At 42.5% G+C, this 26,771-nt stretch overlaps 2 protein-coding genes and 1 long non-coding RNA gene across 6 annotated transcripts in view; 1 reads left to right on the forward strand and 2 right to left on the reverse strand.

The window, feature by feature from the left end:
* The window catches only part of LOC108023967 (pre-mRNA-splicing factor ATP-dependent RNA helicase PRP16), a 27,745-nt gene continuing 974 nt past the window's right edge, over positions 1-26,771 (forward strand). Inside the window, exons 1-3 of one of the 2 annotated variants that reach the window (XM_017093688.3) lie at positions 1-1,928; positions 2,452-2,645; positions 25,815-26,727. In XM_017093688.3, coding sequence (XP_016949177.1) covers positions 119-1,928; positions 2,452-2,645; positions 25,815-26,727 — 2,917 coding nt within the window. In that variant the 5' untranslated portion in view covers positions 1-118. Of the gene's footprint in view, positions 1,929-2,451; positions 2,646-16,485; positions 16,547-25,814; positions 26,728-26,771 lie in introns of those variants that run through there. The other variant, XM_017093689.3, reaches the window with a different exon arrangement.
* On the reverse strand, positions 3,537-11,855 carry LOC108023970 (uncharacterized). Of its 3 annotated transcripts, none has more exons than XR_007766006.1 (4): positions 10,850-11,855; positions 6,803-6,981; positions 4,857-6,000; positions 3,537-4,805 (listed from the first exon to the last, which is right to left on the reverse strand). XR_007766006.1 is itself a non-coding variant. In XM_017093693.3 (4 exons), exons 1-4 carry the CDS (start codon positions 11,487-11,489, stop codon positions 4,710-4,712), a joined length of 1,020 nt encoding a protein of 339 aa, XP_016949182.3. In that variant the 5' UTR covers positions 11,490-11,855; the 3' UTR covers positions 3,537-4,709. The 3 variants fall into 3 exon arrangements, 2 of the variants coding, with proteins under 2 accessions (XP_016949182.3, XP_016949180.3); XM_017093693.3 differs by having other exon boundaries at positions 5,896-6,000; XM_017093691.3 differs by having other exon boundaries at positions 3,537-5,120; positions 5,896-6,000.
* LOC127012510 (uncharacterized) lies at positions 19,895-20,465 on the reverse strand. The gene is made up of 2 exons (XR_007766007.1): positions 20,163-20,465; positions 19,895-20,105 (listed from the first exon to the last, which is right to left on the reverse strand). It is a non-coding gene; the product is annotated as an uncharacterized LOC127012510 (long non-coding RNA).

The following is a 26,771-nucleotide window of genomic DNA, read 5'->3' on the forward strand; positions in this document are numbered from 1 at the left end:
AACGCCAACGCGAATGAATCGTTTTTGCGGCAACGCGGAAAACTTGTGAAGAAGCCAACTTGGAGCACTGGGAGCAGCCTAGGACCAGCCCAGCAACCCACTTGGCCAGCGGACCAGCATGTCCGACGACGACGAGGCCGGCGTTCACCGGCTGGAGGGCACCGCCGGCCAGGAGACGCGCGGCGGCCTGGTCATCCGGAAGCCCAAGGACGCGGCCGCCACGAAGAGCAGCGGCGGCTTCAAGGTGCCGCAGGGCTCGCTCCTGGGCCTGGACAAGCTGGCGGCCAAGCGGCGCGCCGAGAAGGAGCGCTCGGAGCGGCTGATCTCCTTCCAGGACAGCGAGTACGACGACGCCACTGGCGGCGCATCCACTCCACAGGCCAACACCGGCTCCGGTGGCTCCAGCGAGTTCGCCTTCAAGAAGCCGGACACCAAGAGCTTCGAGAAGCTGCGTGGCCAGCTGCGCGAGCACAAGGACGAGACGCCCTCGCACACGGGCGGCGTTTCCGAGAAGGCGCGCGAACGTCTGCGCGAGCACATCCAGCGCGACAAGGACCGCGGTCGCCAGGCCAGCTCCAGCTACACGTCGGAGGGCAGGGACAGGGATCGGGATCGAGATCGACGTCGGGATCGGGACAGAGAGCGGGATAGAGATCGCGACCGGCGTCGTCAGCGGGACAGAGGAAGAGAACGCGATCGGCACCGCAGCCGCGAGAGAGAACGCTCCGTGTCCGAGCGCAGTGTGCACACGCCGCGGGAGCCGGGCACACCGGGCGGCAGTGGCGGGGTGTCGAACAGCTCGTGGGACGACGAGGACGGCGAGGGCGGGCATCGCAAGTCCGACTGGGACATGCCCACGCCCAGGTCACGTCATGGCAGCCAATCGCGCGATTGGTCCGTGCGCAGCGGTGGCAGCCGTCGCCACCAGGGACGGCAGGACGACACTGCTCGCCCGACGCCGGCGCATCGCTACAATCAGTGGGCCCACGACCGCAAACGCAGCGGAGCCACGCCTTGGGGCGAGGATGCGGAGTCGCAGGACCTGTGGGAGGAGGAGCAGCGCCGGCTGGACCGCGAGTGGTACAACATTGACGAGGGCTACGACGACGAGAACAATCCCTTTGGCGGCGCCAACTCCGAGTACTTCCGCAAGCGCGAGGAGCAGCTGGAGCAGAAGCGAACAAAGAGGATTAGCGCCCAGCAGCGGCAGAACAATCGGGACAACGAGCTGTGGGAGCGCAACCGCATGCTCACATCGGGCGTGGTCACATCGATCAGCGTCAACGACGACTTCGATGAGGAGGCGCTGGAGCGGGTCCACCTGCTGGTGCACCACATCATACCGCCCTTCCTGGACGGCCGCATAGTGTTCACCAAGCAGCCGGAGCCGGTGGTGCCCGTCAAGGATCCCACCTCGGACATGGCGCTGCTGGCGCGCAAGGGCAGCGCCCTGGTGCGCACCTATCGGGAGCAGAAGGAGCGGCGGAAGGCGCAGAAGAAGCACTGGGAGCTGGGCGGCACCAAGCTGGGCAACATCATGGGTGTGCAGCGGCCGCAGGACGACGAGGACGCCCGCTTCGACAAGGACAACGACACGGCCGACTACCGCAAGGACCAGAAGTTCGCCGACCACATGCGCGACCAGGAGGTGGGCGGCAAGAGCGACTTCTCGCGCAAGAAGACCATTGCGGAGCAGCGCCGCTTCCTGCCCGTCTTCGCCTCGCGCCAGGAGCTGCTCAACGTGATCCGCGAGAACTCGGTCATCATCATTGTCGGCGAGACGGGCAGCGGCAAGACCACGCAGCTCACGCAGTATCTGCACGAGGACGGCTACAGCAAGCGCGGCATGATCGGCTGCACGCAGCCGCGTCGAGTGGCCGCCATGTCGGTGGCCAAGCGCGTCTCCGACGAGATGGACACCCAGCTGGGTAGGCAAACTAGATTGGGCACTTGCTAGGGTTCGATTTGAAGTGCATACAAGTCTTTTACTACATCCACAAGTTGATTTGTCATTGCAATACTAGCTTAAACAAGGATAAGTCTTTGACTAAAAACTTTTTCAATTCCAAACATATGTTTTTAAGGTTTTTGTTTGTAGAATATTAGCTAGGCCGTTCACTTAATTATTTAATTTATATGATTTTCAAAGTTCTTTTTAATGCATTTTAGTTTGTAAAATATTATTGATATTTCTTTATAATCCTTGCTAAATTTTGGGAATTTCTTTTGTGTATAATTTATTTATTTTCCAAGAATTTTTTTTAGGTATTTTTGTTTTTTAAATATTATTTTATTCTAAAATGAACTAGACCGTTCGTATAATCATCAAATTTATAGATTTTTCAAGGCCTTTTTTATGAATTTCTGCTTTGAAAGTATTATTTTCTTTTCATGGTAGATGGTAGTCCGATCCTGCAATGACCTAATAATCCTAACACCTTTCTTCTCCAGGCGAGGACGTGGGCTACGCCATCCGATTCGAGGACTGCACCTCGGAGCGCACGGTCATCAAGTACATGACGGATGGTATCCTGCTGCGGGAGAGTCTGCGCGACCCGGAGCTGGACAGCTACGCGGCCATCATCATGGACGAGGCCCACGAGCGGTCCCTCTCCACGGACGTGCTCTTCGGGCTGCTGCGAGAGGTGAGTTGCTGGCCTCCAAGTGCTCCACATTACAAAGTTCAAGAAAGGAAGAATATAATTCTCTGATCTCCATCTAATTCTAAATGATCCATATTTATATATATAAAATAGGCAAATTGAAAGCTCTAAGATCTATTATTCTTTTTAATCCCCAAAGTATATTATAGACAGCATTTTTTAACTTAAAAGAGAATAATTAATTTTTTTTTAATTTTATGATAACATTCAATTATATATTTTCTTTCACAAACAAAAAAGTTAGATAGAAAACTTAATGTGTATATACAGAATAGGCAAATTTAAAGCTTTAAAATCTATTATTCTTTTTACTCCCCAAGCAAATTTATAAAATGCATTTTTTTTAACAAAAAGGCATTACCTAAATTAAAATATTTTCTTTCATAAACAAAAAAGTTAGATATTGTAAACTGATTACGATAAAAACTTGATTTGTATATACAGAATATGCAAATTGAAAGCTTTAATATCTATTGTTATTTTTAATGCCAAAGTTTTTGATTTCTTTTGTAAGATGATAATATTTAAATTGTTTCAATAATATATCTTCTTGCATAATCTTTGAAAGTAATCCTTTATTTTTCGCCCCAACTCGACGTTCGGTTATCTTCCTAAAGCAGAGAATAGCATGCCTCGGGGTCTGATAAAAACCAAACAATTAATATTGAAGGTGATACTTTTATCTATTGATTACAAAGGTACACTATCGCGAGCAATGCCAGGGTGTGCACCCAAGTATCATTTAATTATTTTGAAGCGCTCAGTTTAATGGCTCGTTAAAGTGTTATTTGCGCACTCAAGAGCATGGAATTCGGTTTATATTTACCTGTTTCTCGCCCAGATACCATGCTAGCAATCGAAAGACTTGCGAAATATTGTTTTATCCGTTGGTAAACATTTAATAATAATATCAATATAAAGCATTTTACAAACGTTTCATATTCAAATTTCCTCACATTGTCGAAATGTATATAAGACTACCATAAATACGTTATAAATTGCTTAAAAGTACAAAACTTAAACAACATAGGTAATAATGTACGTATAGCTTACGAACTAGCGTTCTTTACTCAGTTATAGGGGTTTTTTATTGTAATTTTGTAAGTTTTGTAGCTGTCTGGTATGCCCTACGTGTGTACAGTCCGTATCCGTACAGTGCGTCCAGTTTTCGGCTCCCCAAGTGCAAGAACACTATCTGTTTTGCTTGGGTCCGCCGTTCCTCTGATCTATTTTTCTGCATGAGTCGTCGTCTGCTGTCTCGTAGAGCCAAATAGCTAACCACAACGAAACATTTCGAATGTTTTGATTGTTTTACAATGCTATAAACTATTATGCTTGCTACGTAGGGTCTCGCTTGATATTACCTTAACTACGCTTAAACAACGAAGAAAACAATATATGCTTGCCATTTTCGCAATCTATATAAATATATAATAATGTATACGTATGCAATCACATGGAAAAACAAAAAATTAGGACAAAAAAACAAACAAATATTTAATAAGTCTTTTCGAATTTCACAGTGTGTGTGTGTGTCTCTCTCTCTCGTTCTGTGTCGTATGCACAATTGTAAATACAAGGTATTGTATCTTGATGGGTTGCAGCTCGAGTTGCAACAGCTCTACAATCTTGGGCGCGGGTGTGTCGTGTTCTTGTGACGTATGGATTGGGGCCGTGCTCCTTGCTTTGCTCAGCTTCGCCCTGCCTTTTTCTGTTTTCTGTTTTCTTTCTGTTTTTTGTTTGATAATTTAATATTATAAAGGTTCCTCAATGTTGTAGGTAATACTGCCGAAAAAGAGCCCTCGCCCTGATCTGAATTTTCCTGGCTACCTCCGCACTTAATACGTATATTTGCATTTGGTTTTTTCCACTGCCCTGGGCGTTCTTAAGCCATAAATTATCTTATCATCCGAATTCGCCTTAATGCCTTAATACTTGTTTGCCGTACAAAATCGCTCAGCAAGCTATTCCACACATACATCTTCTATATATACATTCAGATCGATGTGGGGGAAAGGTGAAGAAGGTACCTAGTTAGCTGGCTAGTTACTTTGAGTGGGAGTGGCATTTCTGCCGATTATTGAGCACCAACAGCATGCCCGCATTCATGCCCACGCTGCCCCACTTCACGCACTCCGACATCTGCAAGATAGATTCACTTGTAAGACACTGGGTACAATCAGGAATACGTACATCTCGGTTCGGAGGCCTGGCCGGGATCGCAGTGCCGGAGCAGGAGAACAGACAGGGGGGATGTGTGCCGTGTGTGCTGTGTGTGTGGCGCCCGTTTCCGATCTTCGCTTTCGCCAATACAGTACTGTTCGTTTGGTTCGCTTTCTCACGCCCGCTCTCTCCGCCAGATAATCCAGTACGATTCACCCAGACTTTAAGCTTGTTTCTCTATCTTTTGAATACAAGAACTCAACGTATGTGGGACTTTGAATCCGGAAAATCTAACTGAAAGTGGTGGAGAAAAGAAAATCAAGCAAGGTCTCTCTATTGATCGAAAATCGAAAATCAAAAATCAGGCCCATGTTTTCATTTTTTGCTTGCACATCATAGCACATCAACACTAAATGGGCAGTTTGCAGTCTCACAGAGTTTACAGATAGTATATACATATAGAGTAATGCGCAAAGTAATGCTTTCGCTACGGCAGCGAGATGAACGCTTCTTTTTGGGAATGGGTGGATGCATTACTTTTGAGTTTCTACTGGTTAAATTGCGGAAATTCTCGGGGTTAGCATCTCTTTTTGGTTTTTTTGGCGAATATATAGATGAGCAAAGCAAGCATGAGTCAGAATGATGATGGTTAAGTATCTTGTGGGGGGCCCTAGAAAGGTTAATGGATCTTTTTTCTGGGTTCCTCAGTTCGTTTCTAGTCCATGCATTGTTCTGAGTGTATGGTTTGGGTCAGTGTGCGGTCTGTGTGTGTGTCTCTGTGTTTTTACATAGCTTTCTTGGGGGTTTCATTCGCTTCATTTGCTGTTTGCTGCTGCAACTACAACGATCAATGCATGTGGGTGGTGGGCGGTGGGCGGTGGGAGGTGGGAGGTGGGAGGTGAGGATCAGGAGGAGGAGTGGGTGGCAAATTTTGGTTTCTGTGTCGGCTTGTCATTAGCACATCTCTTCGTTTCTTTAAATTTTTGCTCTGGGCCTTTCGCTTTTCGCCGGCTGGCTCCGCTTATCAATTGATCAGGTGCAGCAGCACGTGATTGGCACTCGTCGTTACCTGTCGCTTCCGCAGATCCTGCTGACGACTCCCGTATCGACACCAGTACACGAAGTGCTTGTTGTTGTTCCACAGACTCTGCTTGGCCTTGCGCGCCACCGACACCTGAGGAAATTATTTAATGGGTTAATCATATAGATTTTAAATAAAGATTTTGAAAAAATGTTAATTATTTATTTCTCAATAACTTCTGTATTTTTCGATTAAGCTTGGAAGCAAAATTCTAGAAAAAATAACACCCCATGATACCATAGTTTTATTCCTTGTCAAGAGGTTAACCTGACATTGAGAAATCGGATCTAAAACTCAATTACTTTGGCACTACTTCATTATAATTTCAATCTTTATTTTCGGCTTACAATTTAAAGAAATATTTGAAGAAAAAAACTAACGTAATATTGAGAAACTACCTTTTCTGCAAAACAGCAATTTAACTCCATGGTAAAAGTTAACGTGATGTTACAAAATAAGACCTCACCACTATTGCTATAAATACTATTGGTATAATTTAATCATCTTTATTTACGGGTGAGGCTTTAAATTAAATGAATCAATTACTTTTTTTTCAAAAAAGCAATTTAACTCCTAGTCAAAAGTTAACATGACATTGTGAAAACGGACCTAAAACTCTGAATTACTTTAGACATATGAAGCCAATGAGTCAGATATATGGTTGATGTTATTATAGGCCACTTTTTGAATAAATTCTCTTCATGAAATATCTTTAGAGATGTAAAAAACAAAAAACATTTTTAACCTGAAGTTTATTTTTTTTTACTAACAAAAAAAATGCTCTTTGCAATTCACCAAGAGAAAATCGAATTACTCTACTATTTTCCCTAAAATTCTCACCTTAGAACCATATTATTTAATTGAAATCTTCTATACACTGTACATATTCACCCACCTGGTTGCGAATGTCCTTTTCGTTGTGGGGCACCTTCTCCTTGTCGGCAAAGTTGTTGATGCGCAGCTCCCACCCATGGCTCCAAATGTCCGCCAGCTGCATCTTGATCAGTTTGTATGTGCCATTCTCGCGTATTTTCACAGAAAATATCTCAATGGTCTCGGGCTTGGGTTTATTGTCTGCAATCGAATCGGATCAGAGAAATGAGATTAGACTGTGCGCACATTTCCAGTCGCTTTCATTTGGCCCACTTCGAATGGTTTTCCTGGCAACCTACCAGCAGAAGGCCACGAACAGGTGCATCTGCATCCCAGCGAAAAATGTGTAAACAAAAATCACGGAACTCAATTCAGTTAATTAGAATTTCAATTGATTTTAATTAAAGATCATCGACTGAAAGATTTTGCCCAGAGCTGCCAGGAAAGATGAAAATGTGTGGGATTCCTAGGGATAATATGTAGCTACGAGGTTCTTCCTATAAACAAGGTAGGGTATTCCTGTTATTTGCCATACCAAGACCCAAAAACACTTGGTAGCCCTGTGACATAATGGCAATCACAGGCAAGCAGGATGATCATGAGGGGCTCAAATTGTTGATTGCACAATTCGTTATGGCAGTGGCGAATTAACCGCCGTGCAATAATTAGCACTCCTTAGTATTTAACACTCGGCCGCCTCTGCTTCTTCCTGCTCTAATGGCATTTTTGGCCTAATACATGTTGACGATCACTTCAAATTGTTTGGAGCCCTAGGTGGGTGGCTGACTGAATGAGTTGTTCCATTGTTGTGGCAGTGCTTTGAAAGCCAGTTCCCATTATCTCATTAATTACATGACATTAAAGACCTTTTTCTGGGGCCTTAGATGTACATAGAGCAGTGAGCTCACCTCAACCATGATCTAATTAGTGCCTAATTATAATATTCCCAAAATACTTAAAAAGCTTATATATTATACGAAAACAGGTGTGAAAATTTGGTTAACATTTCAAAATATGATTTAAAAAAGCAGATATTCCAAATGATGAACTATTATAATATTCCTCATATGGTTATTTTATAACTGATAAACTGTGCTTTTGAATAATATATAAAAAAGGGTTTACACTTCTTCTCTTTTACTCCAAAAAGATGTGAAAATGTGGGAAAAAGCAGACAAAATCAGGGTTTTATAATATTAAATGATCAAGCCGGGTCACCTGAGGCCCCTCAATCCATCTGCGGATTTAATGCCTATCTGCCTACCCCCAACGCTCTCTAATGCAAGATAATCAATCAACCCGTCAGATGCGAGGGGGTGGGCGGTGTGCGAGGCCATGGCAGTGTGTGCTGTCACAGGTACGTGTCCGTGGGGCCAGGGCTAATATCGCCGATAAGCACGCATGCGCAAGGCCCGCCGACTTGCCCGGCTTCCGAGCCCCAGATTAACCCCCCCTGTGGGGCCGGGCAGGGTAATCGCACAAGTGCGGGTGATTCGCCTTTGGACAGTAATCAGTGGCTGGCCAAGAGAGCCATGGAAACCGATTAGCGCCATGCATTCCGGCGCTTTATTGATTGGACGCCCGGTCGGGTCTCTCGCCGCACTGCACTGAGCCCTCTGCTCGTCCAGAGGCGCTCCATTATCACGAATATTTGCTTATGCACACATTTGCCACACACAAATCAGGTTAAAATAATGGCACTGGGGCACGCTTTGTCTTCGGGGCGTATCAGAAGTGTGGCCCCTAGCAACTTGAGTGCCCAGGGACCCATTACGACGGAATCAATCAATCGTTCCCATCTATCATTGTCTTTTTTCCGGGTGAACAGTGTTTTTGGGTTATTTGTAGGTGCGGAACTTGATATTTTTACTTTTATATACCTAAAAATTATAAACTGTTCTAATTTCGAGTTTTAAATTTCCATTTTTACAAAGTAGTATCTTAAATTAATGGTATAATCTAAATTTCTTATCAGTTGCCCTACTTTAAATGTGGTTTTTCTTTAAATAATATTACCCTATATATATAATTGCCCTACTTGAAGTTGCTTGGTGATTTTTTAAGTACTTCCACTCAATAAATATTATTTTATCAATCAGAAGCTAAAAAACAAGTAAAATAACCCTACTTATATTAGATATAAACTCCTGAATTTTTAGTTTTTTTTTTCACTTAAATAAATATTGTATCAATCAGAATCTAAATTAAAAAAAAAACATTAAATTATTTGAACTTTGATAATTGAGTGCTATTGGTGTGAGCCCTGCTGTGTCAATGCACCGCTCTCCCGCCCGCTCTCTTGGCCGCACGTGTGGTGGGTTATTGGCCGGCACACGAGATGCAACAGTCGTGTGGGCGTGGTGAGTTATGTGGCTGTGCAGCCGAGCTCACCACGCGCCACCCAACGCACACACTCGCACAGTGGAGACCCGTCCGCGCAGTCATCCTCGCCATCACTTGCCTTCGCCGTTTGTTGTTGCTGCTCACCACTGTCACTGTGGTTGCTCTTCGAGCAGGGCCCACTGTACAGTGGGAAACGTGCGTGACTCGGGGCACATGATGCAAAAGTCAGCCTCTTTGCTGCTGTGTTTACTTTTTCAGCTCTTTCTTTTTTGTTTGCTTTACTGATTATTTACTTCTCTTTTTCGTCTTCTCTTTTGTTTTTTTTTTAACTTCGTTTTTGGGTTTTTTTTTGCTTAAAAGTTTCGAATGTTCTAGCAGCTGTCGGCGCAGCCTAGTGAATGGCCTCTGCCGCCGCCGGCTGCGCTGCCAGCGTCGCATATGATAAGCCCCCTGTTGTTGTTGCTGCCGCATTCTCTTGCGATTAGATAAAATGTGTATGTGCGTGTGTGTGAGCCCTGCAAGTGCGCATGTGTGTGATGTTTGTTTGTTGAATGACATTCTGCGATTCTACACTGCCGACACTCACCCGAAAACCCATAGATTAGCCTAATGACTCTCTGACGTGCGAAGTTTGTGATTAATCATCGGCTAAAAAGTCTGGCTGGTATTCCATCCTTCTGTGGGAGGAACCACAGTGGAACCTCCGCAGGTTGGAACTACAGTAAGCACTGGGCCAGCAATACAGGAAGTTAGGTCTTATATGTAAATGGGGCAGGCCAATATCAGGGGGAATTAGTAGGACCATTTCTCATAAACAAATAATAAATAAAAGGGAATTATAAATAAAACCCATATAATCTCCTGGGGGACTAACAAATTCTTTTCTATGCATAACTTCAAAGCGCATTTGTCAACAATAATAGGAGATAACGAACGCCAAAATCACCAAAAGTAATTCACAAAGAAACATTTAATCCCCCTAACACTTGCTGCACATAAAAATGCATGTGACCAGGGGGTTTGAACCACGTACCTCTATTTGCTCTTTTTTTGCACATAATGATTAAATAGCACCAAAGCAATACGGATTGTGCCATATATGTGTTTGGATAATAGATAAGACCATTAAAGATTCGCATTTCGTCAGAGTTAGTAAGCGTAAACGTTTTTACCCCTCTTTTCTTATCTTGTCAAATAAAAAACTTTTTTTTACCTCAACTTCAGACAGAAGCTACGGGTCTCAAGGAAAAAAGTCTTAAACCATTATTGAACTACAAATTAATGGGTAGTATAAAATAAATTCCCTTAAACATTTTCTGTCAAAGTTTCACTGAACCTCATTTAAGAAATTTTTTTTTTTAAATAAGAAAACTTTTTTTAAAAAAAAGATTTTACTTACACTCGACTTTTTTTTTAATTGTATACATATTGCTAACTTATCAAAAGTATAGATTTTAGAGGTGTTCAGTGTATAACCATTTTTTTTAGTTGTATTTATTGTAAAGGAGGGTCCTACTTTGGATAATCGCTAAATATTATGACTTGAAAAAAAGAGAATATTTTTTTAAATTATCTGCTCACCTATACAAAAAAATTGAAGAAGTGTATATAATATTTATATATTTTCTAAATATCCCATGATAATGCTAAATTTTTCTAAGTGTTTCTGCTGTTTTTTCGCTCTGTTTTGTATTTTCTGTGGGTTCTTAGCATGCACTGCACTCACCTTTGGCCACCTTGCAGAGCACGATGCCGTACCAGGAGGCCACTGGCGTCTCGTTCTCGTCCTGCGTCTCCAGGAAGCTGCTGCCGTTGCGCGGGATGACCAGCCGCTGTGGGTGGGACTGGGCTTGGTTTGGCTTCGGGGCCTGGTTCGGTGGGGTCAGGGTCAGGGGCTGGGCGGTGAGGGGGCAGTCGAGCTCCTCCAAAGCGTCGACGTCGGCGTCACCGGAGGCGGCTGCAGCGGCCGCTGCCGCCGCATTGGCCGCCGCCGCCTCTGCTGCGGCGCTGCTGCGGATCTCCACCACGAAGCCGCACTCGACGACGGCGCAGAAGATGCGCTGCTCCTCGGGCTTGAACCACTTGGATTCGCGCAGCTTCTGCACGGCGACGCTGCTGCCGAAGGTGGCGCCCACGGTGCCGCCGCCGGCGACCTTCTGGTGGGCGGTGGGCGGCAGCAGCCGGTGGGCAGAGGGGTTCTGCTGCTGCTGCAGTGGCGGTGGCCAGCTGGAGGTGGGCGAGCTGGGCGCCGACTGCGAGTAGCCGCCGCCGCTGCCGGCAGGTGGCGCCACGGCGGCCGGCTGGTTGTTGTGGCCCTGCAGTGGCCACCACTTCAGCGAGCTGACAAAGCTGTTCGAGCGGTTCATTGTGGGCGTGGGCGTGGGCGCCCAACTTTCACTCGAAAAAAAAACTGAAATGCACTTTTCGGCGCGTTTTCCGGAACAACTTCTTCCTGTACTCCCGCGAGTGTGTGGGGTTTTTCACTCTATCTTGTGTCTTTGGACTAACTTTTGTTTTTCGGCGCTCGCTCCAGTTCTCTCTGTTTGTTTACGCTCGAATTCGCTTCTTTTCCGCTCCTTCGGTTTCTCTTCAGTCCGCCACACTGCACGAAGTTCGAGTTGTTTCGGTCTGGGCTTTGCTTTGCTTTGGTTTGGGTGCTGCTTCTGGCTTTTCGTGTTTGCGCTGCTGCCGCTCAGGTCTTCGCCTTGTCCGCTCGTCGGTCTGCTTTTTACAAATACCAATGTGTCGGGCCAGCCGCTTTATATGGCGCTGCCCGGGCGCTGCCGCCGCTCTGCCGACTGCGCTCTCGCGGCGGGCTCAAGCCCTCTCTCCCGCTCTCTGGCCCTGTTAACTAACAGCGCGGGAGAGCCCGCTGCCGTGTTGGGATTCTCTACAGCACAGTGGTCGAAACTCAGCACTTTTGGTTTTTAGTTCAAAAAGTATTGAAAAATATCTCCATTTGCGAAAAATTCAAAATTTGATATTAATATATCATACCATCAATGTAAATTGTACTTTGAGTTAAGGTAATTTCTGTGGCACACCTGTGGTTCCAAATTGCAAAATATTACGCCCTACCCTTAGTATGTATAAAAATGTTTACACCCGAAATTGATTAGCAAAAGTTGTAACGGAAAAATGGGTGTGGAAAATAAATAAAATGAGATTATTTAGATTTAGATTAAGATTTAATTTTAAGTTTGGTAATTATGTCTTATAAATTTATTCATAAAGTAAAAAAAACAATTTCAAGATGTTGCTTATGAAAATTTAGAATAGTTAAGAAAACTTAATGAATGGCTACTTTGGCAATATCTGCATATCTGGGAAACGTGATATCCTGCGAAAAGCTCAAAGTTTTAGTTGTGCCAGAGAGCAACAACCACTGTTCACTGTACAACCTATTCAAATTACAGGCCATCGAAGACGGTGAAAAAACATGAAATTCGTGTTTACAGCGCCACCTTACTAATGTCTTCCTTTGCACCAGGTTGTAAATAAACCAGCAGGGATCAGTTTTGCAATATAAAAATGGCAAAGCAACCCATATATTTTCCAGAAAACACTAATATACATTTTCTATAGTTTTAAAAGCATTGTTTTTAAAAAAGAAACCAATGTACTTGCATCAAGATGAAAAGAACTCTCTTAAAATGTACCGTTACCCCTAAGAAAGCGAGCAAACCGTTCTCAATGCTGCTGATTTCGACCGCAACTGCATGTTTATTGCGAATTTCGTGAGCAGTAAAACAACATAAGTGCGAATAGTAGTAAAACGCTGACAGCCGCGGGGAGAGACTGTGTCCAAAGATAAATAAACGGAGCGCGAGATTATTTATAACCGAAGCCGGTTTGCTTCGGAGAGGAATCTCGTTGGGGCCGCTCTCTTTCGGTTTCCAGACCATGGTGAGTTCGGCCCCTTGGCCTGCACAACACACCGCGCATTACCCGTAGGGGTATCCATTAGGCCCGTGTTTCGATCCTTGTTGGGATCGTGGCGGCTATATCCCCGGCGCCCCGACACCGATTCGGTGGCGAGCGCTTTGTTATTTATGGCACGGCGATTGCAATCATAGTTCGGTTTTTCTTCACATATTTTCTGACCCGCCAACGTCGCAGTTGATGGTCACGAACCGAACCCCGATTCGAGTACCCATTGAACCGATTCGCCAATACGTCACAGGCCAGGTGAACTGATTGATGTGAGTGGGGCTTTATGGCCAATGGGCTAATGGTTTGTTTTTTGTTTTTTGACTCGCCTCGGCATTGACTTTGGGCAGGTCCCGAGGCGCGGGCTCCCAGATGGGCCATGTGATCGACCACGGGCGGCGGTCGATCATCGAGAACTTTCGGTTCTTGATACACTGGAAACGCTCTTAAAACCGTGACAGGCGGAGTAAAAATGGTATTGGATCTCCGGCATATCATATAACCAAATAAAACTTGGGACCCCAGGGTCTGATAACTAAAATGAATAACTAAAATTGTACATTTCCTACAGATGAACTCCCAGTACTTAGTTTTAAATAATTTTTACCAACCAAAACTTCAAAATATTATCTTTTTCTTCCGCATTTCGTAGTTATTATAGCTTTTTACCTATACTGAAATACAAAATATATCAAACGACATCCATTAGCCATAAATTATGCCAGGCAATAATTTGATTTTCGTTGAGAAATTGCCGAGAACCGGGTAAAATGATTGATACAAAAAAAATTGCGAATTTCGGAGCGCCTAAAAATAAAATTGCGCGCTTCGAAAATGGGAGCACGAATGGTTTTGTATTTATAGACACGCTAGAGCGTTTGGCCTGTGCAAATATTTGATAGTGACGTGCTCCGTTGGCCATATTAAATATCCCTTCACTACTTTCAATTGCCAATTTAAAAATGAAATTCGATTCGCAATTTCTGGGAGTATGCAACTTGATGAAGCCATTTAATTTCTAAAGTAAACATAATGTATAACTGCTATACAAAAGGAAAAATGTGGAATTTCTATGTCCATGAATTGCAGAACAAGAAGGGTATATGCTATTCCGGCGATATTACTGCAGATTTTAAAAAAGATACTTACTTTAATTGAGAATACCTAGCTGATCTTAAAAAAATTCTGAAATCGGATCATTTTTAGAAAAGTTATACGTGGTTAAATTTATTGCATCGCGCCTTAAGATAGGCAACCTTTTTTATAAAACGTCATGTATCCTGTTACCAAATTTCGGATTGGGAGAATGCTAGTTTATTTATGGATTTATTTTATTTGTTTATAATAAAAGTTGTTGAAACATATCTTATATCATGTTATGATAGTAGCACATTAGTTAACGAGCTTTCCCCCAACCAAGATCTCTGGGTTTTCCTCCACAACATTTGCAATTTCAAACAATGCATATCTTTTATCAAGTTATGATAGTTCTAGGTTATAGAGTAGTAAAACAAGTACTAGTCATACCTCTTTCTCTGTGTACTACTACAGTTCCTTGCCACAAATCGCTGCATCCCGTGGATCGATATCAGGGGGGCCGGGGAAACTTGAGGGGGAAAAGCGACGAGTTTGAAACATTTCGTAGTGACGTAGTCGCCAAGTTTGATATCTCGAGAGTGCGTCTCCGTTTTTTTTCGTTTTTTCGGGTGCTTTTCCTCGTAGAACGCCAGTGCGAGTACGAGTGCGTGTGTGCGTTGTCACGTACGTCGAAATCCGAGTCGGTTCCACTCGACTTTGGGCTCCCAGGGGCGGGCGGGAAGAGCTCTCGACTAATTTGACCCATTGCCGCTGCTGCCAAAGCTTTTAAACTGGGCCAAAACAGCCAGCTGAGGCAACAGAATCGGAAAATGTTTTGGGTCAGCTCTTTTTCACAGACTTCTGCCACTTTCTTGCCCACTCACGCTGCTATGTATCTGCAAGATACGTGGCTAGTGGATGGTAATGGCACATAGGTATCGAGGGTATTACATCTTTAATGATGAGCTCTGTTAATAGTTTATCAGACAAGGCCATCGACCGCCTTTGTTATTGCCGCCAAACAAACAAGTTTGAAAGATTTAGTGATAATGAGTTACTTTATAGCTGCTAAAAACATGAATGAAATCCACTCTATGTTTAGCCAGGCTATCTTCAAACTGTTTGCCCAAGAACTTATCATTCGCTGTGGAAGTAGTTTCAGAGCTTTGCTCTTCGGCTGTCAAGATTTGCTGGTTCATTGATAAAAAGTTCGAAGGCTAGTTGAACTCTTTTGAAGAACTTTGAAGTTCTTAAAAATAGTTTTTCCTAAAAATAGTTTTTTCTATTGTAGGGATGAAGGGGATTAAAAAAAATGCTTTACTTGAAGATATTACCATAGATGCTATAGCTCTTTTGCATTATATTTTAGTGGGCTGCACTGGAGGGCATCCTAAGTTCGGCTTGGAGGCATTAGTTTTTTTCGGTTCAAGTTTTCATCTACTCTCTTTGCAGGCGGCGTCTCGCTGCTGTAGGCTAAAAATAGATTTTGCAACTCGCTGCTTTTGTTGCTGATTGTGTGCCGCTGTTGTTGTTGATTTTTCTCCATATCTATTTATAGTCTTAACCTTGGCTGTCGCCGGAAAACGTCGTGGAGACTCGCAAGTGGGAGTGGCGGGGGCGGGGTGTCAGGTGGAAAAAGGGGGTGGATGGTCCGCACTGTTGTTGTCTATTGACGGAATGCCCTGAGCTTCTAATTAGCGAAGCCGCTCCAGTTCACCACCCCCTGGCCCACGAACCCAACATATTTACAGTCATGGCTAGAGAAATAGCACCGTGTGGTGGAAAAATAAAGCCAAGACAATAATAATATTTTTTTTATTTACCTTAAAATATACTTAATATATATTTTTGTATAAATATTAGTTTTAGTTGTTCATTTAAAATTTCATTTATTTATTCCAAAACAAAAGCACGAACCTGGGTCTTTCGCTCCGAAATTCTTATAACAATTTAAGCTACTCATGACCATCTTGTACTTATTGTTTTTATATTTTCGACAGAGATTCATGAAGGGATATTCTTAAAGCGTGGGTTATAACTGATTACTTGAATATTTATATTGTGATGCAGTTAAGAACTTTTTTGTAATAACCATATATAATATTTCATGTTACTCATTAAATTTTAAAACTTTCAATATTCCTTAAAAATAATTACCTAAAAATGTAAAGATTAAACATCTAAAACTGGTTGAGTGCTCAAACCTTATTATACACTCAAAAGTAACTCCCCCTATGCTAGGTAGTGCTATTATTTTGCCCGCTGCTGTGCTCTCCCCCTGCCAACCACCTGCAGTTCCTCTAATTGCAGTGCAATTTGCTTATATTTATGTACCTTGCAGTCTTGTTTTGTTCTCCTCGTCGCAAATTGCGCAATCAAATTGAAAGCACTGCACGTTAAGCGCATGTGTGTGTAGGTCAGTGCTTTCGGCAAAAAAAAAGTTTCCAAATTAAGATATTTATTAGGAGAAAAATGCCAAGTTTAGAGACATATTAAGCTTCACCACGATTAGCTATTACTTAATATTATGTGCTAAACGTGAGGGTTTCTTACACTGACCTAATCGAAGTTTAAGTGCTATTTTCTAGTTACAATTGATAGGGAAAAAGTGCTTGCCCTGTCACGAACCCCGGACTTATGTTTAACAATTCTAAAAGAGTATTTAAGAGACGTCACGTTTTCCTCTGTCATGTGAATATTCGCCCCGGCTGTGTGTAATTTATTTTAAGAATTTGTGCGCTGCTTTTCAGAACTCGAGTACTTATTTCGAGTATTATGTACTTATTTTAAGTATAATTTGATAAGATTACGGTTAGTCAGAAGGGGGCTGACTCTGCATTTATTTGTATTTGTATTTATTTCCGAGAGAGTATTTCCCAGTCTGCCCAGCACTGTGTTTATAAATATTTACACTAAGTTGCGCTTTTTTCTGGCGGCTGGCAGGTCGTTCGAAAAATAAGAGGACAAGAATAGCCCCACCTGAGCTGCCCGAACCACCTGTATTTGTTTACCTTTGCGGGGCTCCCATTGTGGTTGGTGCAAGTGCGCGGGGCTTCCGAATCGGGTTGCATAAATAATTATTAAAAGGGCTGTGAAAAAGCGTACGAAAATCGAATAAATTAAAAATTAGTCGCGAGCTTAGAGCCGGTGACAAATGGAATCCGCGTACGTGCGCCAGTCTATCCATCTACCCAGGAATCCGCTCGCCTATTCAGAAACTCACAGATACAGATACTACATGCCTACTATCTAAATTCATAAATACATATAGTAATTTGCATGTGGCGTGGAGTACCTCTGCGGCGAGCAAACTCGTTTCGTTCGGGGACTTAAAGGCTTCGCTTTGCGCATTTCACCGGCAAATGCCTTCGCAATCTGGTAATATCCAGACTTTGCGCTCCAGCCAGACCCCAGACATCCGCTTGGCCCACTCTATTCTTCTGTACCTTAGCCCATTTCGTTCCTACGTTAGTTTACTTTCTTTTGTTTCGACTCCCCCGACTACACGAACCAAAATCGTATCGGTGTGGACTGTGGACTATGCCCCTTTCGTTATAAGGGGCGCCGAATACACCCAAGTTACCTAAAAAGCCCAATTATTATGAATACCATTTACAAACATTATTCCATATTAGTCTCTATGGGTATTGCAAAGACGGAAACCTGTTGTTACATTGTAAAGTTAAACGCATAAATAAAAAACTAGATACGATACCCGAGTTAGATGGTTTACCACCTTTAAACTGTAGTATACTAAATATTTTACCTACTAAACCCAAATGAAAATTAACATTTCGTTTTCGAAGTGATAAATTAGACAGATTTGCGTGGGTTTTATTATTATAAATACAAAATTGTGATATAAAAGTATTAAAAATACTAAGTAAGGTATATACTAAATAAAGTATTTAATATATACTGAGTATATAAATATATACTGAAAATACTACACTCGCACTACAAAATGTTGGGTTTTAAAGATCATCAAGGATAAGATCATGATATAGTACCTGTTATATTATTATTCATATATTTTTTGTCATAAATATTAGTATTATGCTTACAGTTCTATGACCTTTTCGAAATTTCATTAAGAGATCATTGAACATGGCTGACATTTTTGCCTGTGTATTCTTGTGGTGGGCGGTAGGTATTTTTCATGGGTGATTGGATGGTTGGCCGGCGCTTTCAGAGGGCGACAATCCAAAGTTCAAGCCCGCGACCCTCTGATAGGAACAGCTATACATAGAGGGAGGCAAACAAACCCACGAGGGGACAAAAGAATCGAAGGAAGGGATGACGGGGTTGTGGATGGGGATGGGGATGGGGATACCGGCGAACACTTTCAATTGAGTGCCTGTCTAGTTCGTCTGTCAACGTGAACAACAACGGCACTCACAATGCCCCAGGTCAAAGCTTGAAAGCTTATTTGAGGAAAGTACGGAATGCTCGGCTCCCAGCTGGAATTCCTCTGGAGATGTCAGAAGACAAACAATCAGTCGAAGCGCCTCCAGCCCCACAGAATGTGTACCACATATGCATCATCACATGCCATCACTGTATTTTGTGGGAACTGCGACTTAAAAGTGTCGTTCCTTCGTCTTAATTAAGCGAAAATAAAAAATTCATTATCTCCCTTATGAATCCCTAGGGACAAGCGGTGTGATTCGCTCATGACTCGACCACTTGTGGATCTGAATCTGCGGGATTTGGGGCTCCTAAGCCTGCGCCCTTTCCACCCCCTCTGGCCAACCACTGACCGCGCCCGTCCTCGTTCTTTCTGATGGCTATTTTCAGACACTTTATAGTCATGCAAACGAGACACGAGCACAAAAACAAAGTGAAATAAAAGCCAATTCAGACAGATAAATGAAAATATGCTAAAAAGAGTTGTTTTTGTTTTCGGTTATTTCAACAGCAGCCGGCGGGGCAGGGGCGCGGGCGCTTCCTGGTGAAAAGCGGGGGGGTACTACGGCAGGGACTTTCATATGGCGGAGGGACCCGTCAGACAGGTGTTTGAAAGCAATCGAGTCATTAAAAACCATGGTAACTCAGACTAGCCAACTTAATCCTACAACATTTTGTGATACTAAAGGTATGATATATCTAAGTGTGATTCAAGTAACACCCTCAAATAATTCTTGATTAATCCATAATTCATGAAATATGTTCTTAATTATATTAAAGTAGCTCCATAATTGTTAGATATACATACATCATGTATAATCAAAATTTTGTTTAGGTTTTATTATAATTTTTTTACAATTGATTCAAATATGATCCATAAATCATTTAAGTTTGATCATAAATGATCTATAATTTTGATCTATATAACCTATAAATAATAAAATAAATAGTATAATCCACAATTATCTAAAAAGTGATCAAAAACTAATTTCAGTAATATCCAAAGTGGGATTCGTAATTGATTTAGGTATCATTTATGTAATTCTCAACTATGATCTCTAATCTATTTAAGCATAGGTGATCAAAGATTGGTTCTGTTGGAAAGTACATCAAGGTTTTTTGAGAACAAAAGATTTTAGAAAACAAGAATGTAGCGTTAAGTCAGGAGAGTGTACCTATATGTTGCTGAAAATTATCATAATTCGCTTGTTGGAAATTGATATATTGATATTAATTCCAAATTTGTGAAATTAGTCTTTTAAGTTTTTTGAGAACAAAGGTTTCTAGAAACCAAGAATTTGCGAAATTGATCTCTTAGGTTTTTTGAGAACAAAAGTTTCTTGAAACCAAATATAGCTTTAAGTCAAGAGAGTTGTACCTATATATATTCTAAAAATCATCATAATTCACAGGTTGGAAATTAATTTTTTATGAGTGTAAAAAAAATAATATTTTTATTTCGCCGGCTGTCCCTTGCTCTCGCTCTCTCCGCCGAAGACTCTCTCTGTGGCAATCTCTCCCTCTTTTCTCTCGCTGGTTGCAGTGTATTCACCTTCGCCATCTGCAAGCTGAAGAAAAGTTTGTTTATTTTAATTTATTTTTGTGTTATTTTTCAGTTATTGCACCTAGACCGGTGTGCGTGTGTGTGTGCCTGACTTGCTGGCGGTGCCAAAAGAGCGAAAAAAATGCGAATTCGGTTCGTGACTGTTTTGATATTTTTTCATTGAAATCTGTTGACTTGCAAATCGCACGGCGGTTTTTGAATTTCTGTTTTCCTTCTCTCCCCCGCGAATCTTTGCTTGTTTTGTTTACATCGTGCGATTCGCTCGGTTTGTGTGTTTTGCTCGTAGTTTTTTGCCAAAATGCCATAAATTGCTCTCTACTACGTCACACGCACACACACACACACTCTCGGCTGCAGCTTGTTATTGCCGCCACACCTCCAAAAGCCAAGAGCAACAACAGCAACAAAAGAACTCGGAAACTCACCACACTGCAAAACTCGGCTCTCTCTTTGCGATTCTGCTGCCGCTCTGCCTCTCTTTTTGCTCTCACGCGCTCACTCAGGACTTTTCTTCACTCCCCTTTCGCCACCTACTTTCCCATTTCTTTTTTTGCTCTCAAAATCTGTCTTAGTTATTAGTTTTTAGCAGACTTTTTTAACTAGAATTTTTCTGCACAATATTCGTTATAGGGGTTTTCAGATGGTGAAAGATCATGAAGTAGGAAATATAATGGTTTTCCGTTTAAAGTTTTTAATCTTTGGTTCGTGTCTGGTTTTTTGTTGAGCGAAATTATTGTAAGCTGTGTTAAGAAAAATATTTAACCATCATATTTAACAACAGATGATTTTAAATAGTCGAAAAATCTATATATAGTATTGTATTGGAATTAATTCCTTGCAATTTAGTTGTATTTCTTTAAAAAAAATTACAATATTTCAATTTTTTAATATTTTAAGATTTTTTTTTTAACTCAAAAACTTATAGGTTTTTAATCTATGGGTCGTGTCTTGTTTTTTTTAAGCGAAATTATAATAAGCTAAGTTAAGAGAAATATTTAATAAACATATTTACCTACATATGATTTTAAATAGTAGAAAAATCTATATATAGTATTGTATTGGAATTAATTCCTTGTAATTTAATTGTATTTCTTTAAAAAAATTATATTGTTTCGATTTTTTTTAAATATTTTAGATGGTTTTTTGAACCCAAAAATGAATAGGTTCATACTAAGCAAAGTTATATTATCATATTGAAGATACCATAATATCATATCATATCATATCATGTATAAGGCTGTTAGATGGAAATAACTCACTGTCCATATAGATCCGCACATTGTACACCCATCCGCATCGGGCGAATGTTTTTTAAGTCTCGCCGGGATCAGTGGAACTGAGGTTCGTCAGACCCGCATAACTCACCCACCACCCACCGCCCACCGCCCAGCCTCCCAATGTTCAAGTCCGCATCCAGCAACCTCGGGGAAAACGCTTTGCCTCAATGCAAACGCTCGGTAAATTGCATCTGCGGCATTTTTAATCACCGACACACAAGCGCTTCGCACATTTGTAATGTATAAACCACTTTCTTTATTTGATTTCGCCACGCATAGGAAAAGATATATGCTACACGGTTCTGTTGGCGCCAGGAAAACGTTTGCCGGAATTTCGACAAGGTTGCTGTGTTTTTGCTTTTTCGGGGGCTAGTGACGGGCTGTCTGGGAGGCCAAACAGTCTGAATAACGAGCCATTAAGATCTTCGCTCAGATGATATCACTTTCAGAGATCAGGATAGGTCTGGGCACCCAACATCCCCCCAACATCCAACAATCGCTGCACATTCCCCTAGAATTCGCGCAAAGGCAAGCAATTTGTTTATTCCGATCTTATGCTCAGATGCTCGTCTAGATGCCAATGTTTTTGCAGATACAAATGGATTGTTGTCATCGCGAAACTTTTTGGCAGTCTGCCGGTGAAAAATAAAATTATTTTAATTAAATTCGCGGCATTTTTGATTGGCAAAGTGCATGCCATTTCCTGCTCAATATCACACGGCCAGGCATATGCAAATATAATTGCAATCCCCATATTGATGCGTTCTTTCCGCGGCTTTGTTTTTGTTGTTGTGGCTCTGTTTTCATGCCGATTAAATGGCAATCGGGAATATTTAAGGGCATTATCTGCTCGAATTATATTTCGTTCCCTCGCCAGCTTCCTGTTACTATAATAAGATCGAGTGCCAACGAGCCGTATGTGTGCAAGATATGAAACTACAGCACCCAATCGAAGGAAAAGTGCATCCGATTCGACGGTTTCGATGGAAGCCCAGGGAACCCGAACCTGAGCGCCCTTATCGGGATCCAAAACTGTCGAACCCACACACCGAAGCCCGCGAATGTAGGTGGCGCTCTAGCTGATATCGCTTTACGACTTCGATCGAATTAGTCGCAATATCAGCACTACGTCCCACTCATGCAGATATAGTATAAGGTATCAAGCTCGTGATCTTAGTCAGTGAGTGCGGAGGGGTGAGTCACGGCTGATGCGACTGATGAAATAGCGCCTAAGACCGGCGCAAGTGAGCCGTAACCCCCTATAGTACATCATCTGGCGCCAAAGCTCAAAAGAAACGGAAAGTTCCCTGGGAGTACGTGCATTTTTATATTATTTGCACTCCTATCAGCTGGTCTAACCTGGTGGAATACACCCATTCAGACCTGATTAGCGGGTGGGTTCGTAAAACACATGACCACAGAGACGCTAGTTTAATCGGCGACCTTGAGATAGTGATTGGGAAGTGAGATAAAAGCGATTGGGCGGCGTCGTCCGGAAATAAGGACTCTTAGATAGTGCAGCTCGCGAAAATAGTGCAGTTAGATGGTATTGTAAAAGGTACTCTTATCTTGGAGAAGAGCTACAGAACTTTTAGCAATGTACAAAACTGGAAACCACCTTATAAAAATACAATACCTATAAGTTTGGAAATTACATAATATAATATCATGATACTATTATTTAGTTGATCATATGTACCAAATCCGGAAATCGTTTTGGTGCCATATAATACTATTTATAGTGAAGTTTGAAATCCGATATAATTTGTTATCATGACACTATTATTATGTTGATCAATTCTATCGAATTCGATAAAAAATATTTTTTTTCAATCCGATTTTGAAGCTTCTTAAGAAAAGTTTAATTTGACTGAATGTAAAATATGTATCTCCTGCCATTTATTATATTATTATTATAATGATCATATCTATCAAATTCTATATATGATATCAATCAATGATTCCATTTCAAGCTTCTTAATAAAAGATCAATTGGACTGATTGTAAAATATGTATATGATACCACTTTTTTTATTATTAATTTTAGGTTTATCATATCAGATTCGATAATAATATTTTATGATATCAATCCGGTTTTCAACCTTTTTAAGAAAAGTTCCATTTGACTGATTTTAAAATAGGTACCATTTATTGTAAAGATATTATTCTTAGGTTTGTGTATCAGAATCGATAAAAATAGTTAGGAATATCAATACGATTCCCAAGTATTCGATATCATTTGTATCATGATATACATAATTATTATGTTGATCATATCTTTCAAATTCGATAGGTTATTTTATGATACCAATACGATACCCTTTCAAGCTTCTGAAGATAAGTGCATTGTAACTGAGCGCCCCTGTACTGGTGGGATGTTTGCTTCCCTCGTTATGGTATTGCGATTGAGATTGTTCTATGGTGATTTATATCCGTGCAATATCTCCGATGTATTTCGCCTACATTGCCAAATGAGCGATAAGCATGCATGTATGCATTGGCGTTTATCGGTTATCGCACTGGCTATCGTAACGACCGTAACCGCCCCCTGACGTCATCGGCCGAGATAGTGGGATAGTGAAAGCGATGCACGGCTGCGTTGCCCTGCTACTTTTACCACTACCCCCCCTCCGGCTCCGGATGCCTCCGCCCATGGGAAGGGGCCCCTCCGGCAGCATCGTAAATAAACCACCTCGGGCACGTACATGTACATAGGCGAATCATATGCAAGTAGATAAGCTGCATAATAAACCGCATTACGAGTGGGCTGTAAAATGCGGACCGGTGGGTGGTGGATGGTCGGACGCGGCGGGCACTGCGAAGGTTCTTCTAATGCGCAGTTTGCTTGGCACCAGCTTGCATGGAATTTGATTTCAGATTGGATTGCAAGCGGCATGGGCTGCAGATGTGGGATGAGGTCATGTCTTCCGATTCCGAAGCGGTTGGGTTGTGCGGACATTGTGGTTCATTGCGGCTCGTGAGTGGGATGATAATTGATTTCTATCAGCAAAAAGGGTTCCCAAAGTAATATTCTCACATTACCATTATAATTCAAAACTAAAGAATACCTTTTCCTAAAAGAATACCCTATCTTTTAGCTAAGACGCCACTATAACATCGTTATTTCACCCCCGAACTCAGTCCTTAACCGATTCGCTTGGGTTTCTCGGATATTTCTTGAAAAGTGCCTACGTGTGTGTTGTCACGTCCGCCTTGAACTCACCTCACCCCATCCCAGCGCTCCTGGAAGCGTATCCCCCAGCCCAGAAGACCGAAATCCACCACGCGCCGAGATGAACCCGAAGCTCGGCAGCCCGAAGAGTCTCTCTTTCTCTCATGCATCCTTGGTGCGTGGTGAGTTTTTGGTTTCGGAGGCAGGACTCGCTAGGCGAAACTGCGAGAACAGCGATTTGGTACCCTGTAATTGTAAGGTCGGAGGAGATATGGTTTCTAAACTAGTTTTTACAAATTTCAATATTTTTGTATCCTTGAAAAAACTCCTCTTTTTTTTTAAATATTTAAGGATATACCTTTTTTATACACCAATTTTTCTTTATATTATTTTCCAAACCCAATTCTAATTGCGTGATATATTTTACCTGCCTTGGCTCCATGGTATAGTCAATCATAGGATATCTCTCAGTCGAACTTTGTGCATGCTTGGGCACTTCTAGTCGCGGAGACGCCTTGACCCACTACAGGGTCATCGACTGCAGAGCACAGCTGGACGGGATGTGGGTCACATTTGTAGCCGTTAGCCGCCTTTCAAGACCCCCGCCCTTCATCACAAAAGTCCCATGCTGAGAGAAAGGCATTATGTTATGTTTTACTTAAAAACAGTGGGTCTTAAAACTTTAAAATATAAAAGAGTTTGATTAGAAGACTGAAATATTTTACTACTTAACTACCAGGAACTTGTGAGGGTTTATCAGGGACCGGGATCTGCTATTCACTACCTTTATATAATACATTATTTTACAGATCAGTAAGGATTGGTAGAAATTTGAAATAATATTTTAGTTTCACTTTTTTTTTTATAAAAAATTAATAATATCTTATTTATTTTTAATATATATAATATAACACCTAAAGATTATAAATCTTACCGATGAAAATGTTTATTTCTGACTATTTCAAAAATATAATTTTTATAAAACAGAATAAAAAAAAGTAATTTCTTCAAAATTAAATAAAAAATTTCTCTTTTATTAATTATTTTTTTAAGAATCTTAACAATATATGCTATTTTTTATTGAAAAAAAAATATATATTTGTTATTTATACACATTATAAGAACCAAATAATACCTTTGGTTTTATAATGTTTATATTGAAAACTGTGATCCATCCTTACGGAGGATCCCTAGAAACTAAGATGTTACCATAACATCCGCCTATAAATCGCATGACTCACCGAAGGCAACCTCTCCCTTTCAGATTGTGGCCCGGCGACACGACCTGAAGCTGATCGTGACCTCCGCCACGATGGACTCGAGCAAGTTCGCCACCTTCTTCGGCAACGTGCCCACGTTCACCATACCGGGACGCACCTTTCCCGTGGACGTGATGTTCAGCAAGAACACCTGCGAGGACTACGTGGAGTCGGCGGTGAAGCAGGCGCTGCAGGTCCACCTGACGCCCAACGAGGGCGACATGCTGATCTTCATGCCCGGCCAGGAGGACATCGAGGTGACGTGCGAGGTGCTCGAGGAGCGGCTGGCCGAGATCGACAATGCGCCGCAGCTGAGTATCCTGCCCATATACTCGCAACTGCCGTCGGATCTGCAGGCCAAGATCTTCCAGAAGTCGGGCGACGGGGTGCGCAAGTGCGTGGTGGCCACGAATATAGCGGAGACCTCGCTGACCGTCGACGGCATCATCTACGTGATCGACTCCGGCTACTGCAAGCTGAAGGTCTACAATCCGCGCATCGGCATGGACGCCCTGCAGATCTACCCCATCTCGCAGGCCAATGCCAACCAGCGGAGCGGTCGAGCCGGGCGCACAGGACCCGGCCAGGCATTCCGGCTGTACACGCAGCGGCAGTACAAGGACGAGCTGCTGGCCCTCACCGTGCCGGAGATCCAGCGCACCAACCTGGCCAACACGGTGCTGCTGCTCAAGTCGCTGGGCGTGGTCGATCTGCTGCAGTTCCACTTCATGGACCCGCCGCCGCAGGACAACATCCTCAACTCGCTGTACCAGCTGTGGATCCTGGGCGCCCTCGACCACACTGGGGCTTTGACCACGCTGGGCCGCCAGATGGCCGAGTTCCCGCTGGACCCGCCCCAGTGCCAGATGCTCATCGTGGCCTGTCGCATCGGCTGCAGCGCCGAGGTGCTGATTATAGGTATGGATTCTTGGCTAAGGGGGTTGCCTTCAACTTATGAATAT

The sequence above is a fragment of the Drosophila biarmipes genome, chromosome X, assembly GCF_025231255.1.
Source record: "Drosophila biarmipes strain raj3 chromosome X, RU_DBia_V1.1, whole genome shotgun sequence".
Classification (NCBI taxonomy): domain Eukaryota; kingdom Metazoa; phylum Arthropoda; class Insecta; order Diptera; family Drosophilidae; genus Drosophila; species Drosophila biarmipes.

Excerpts from the sequence above, each read along its gene's own strand:
- LOC108023970 (XM_017093693.3), bottom strand. The coding sequence starts at position 11,489 with ATGAACCGCTCGAACAGCTTTGTCAGCTCGCTGAAGTGGTGGCCACTG. Across the intron at positions 6,001-6,802 it reads AAAAGGACATTCGCAACCAG|GTGTCGGTGGCGCGCAAGGC; the intron begins GTGGGTGAATAT and ends TAATTTCCTCAG. Across the intron at positions 4,806-5,895 it reads AGGATCTGCGGAAGCGACAG|ATGTCGGAGTGCGTGAAGTG; the intron begins GTAACGACGAGT and ends TCTATCTTGCAG.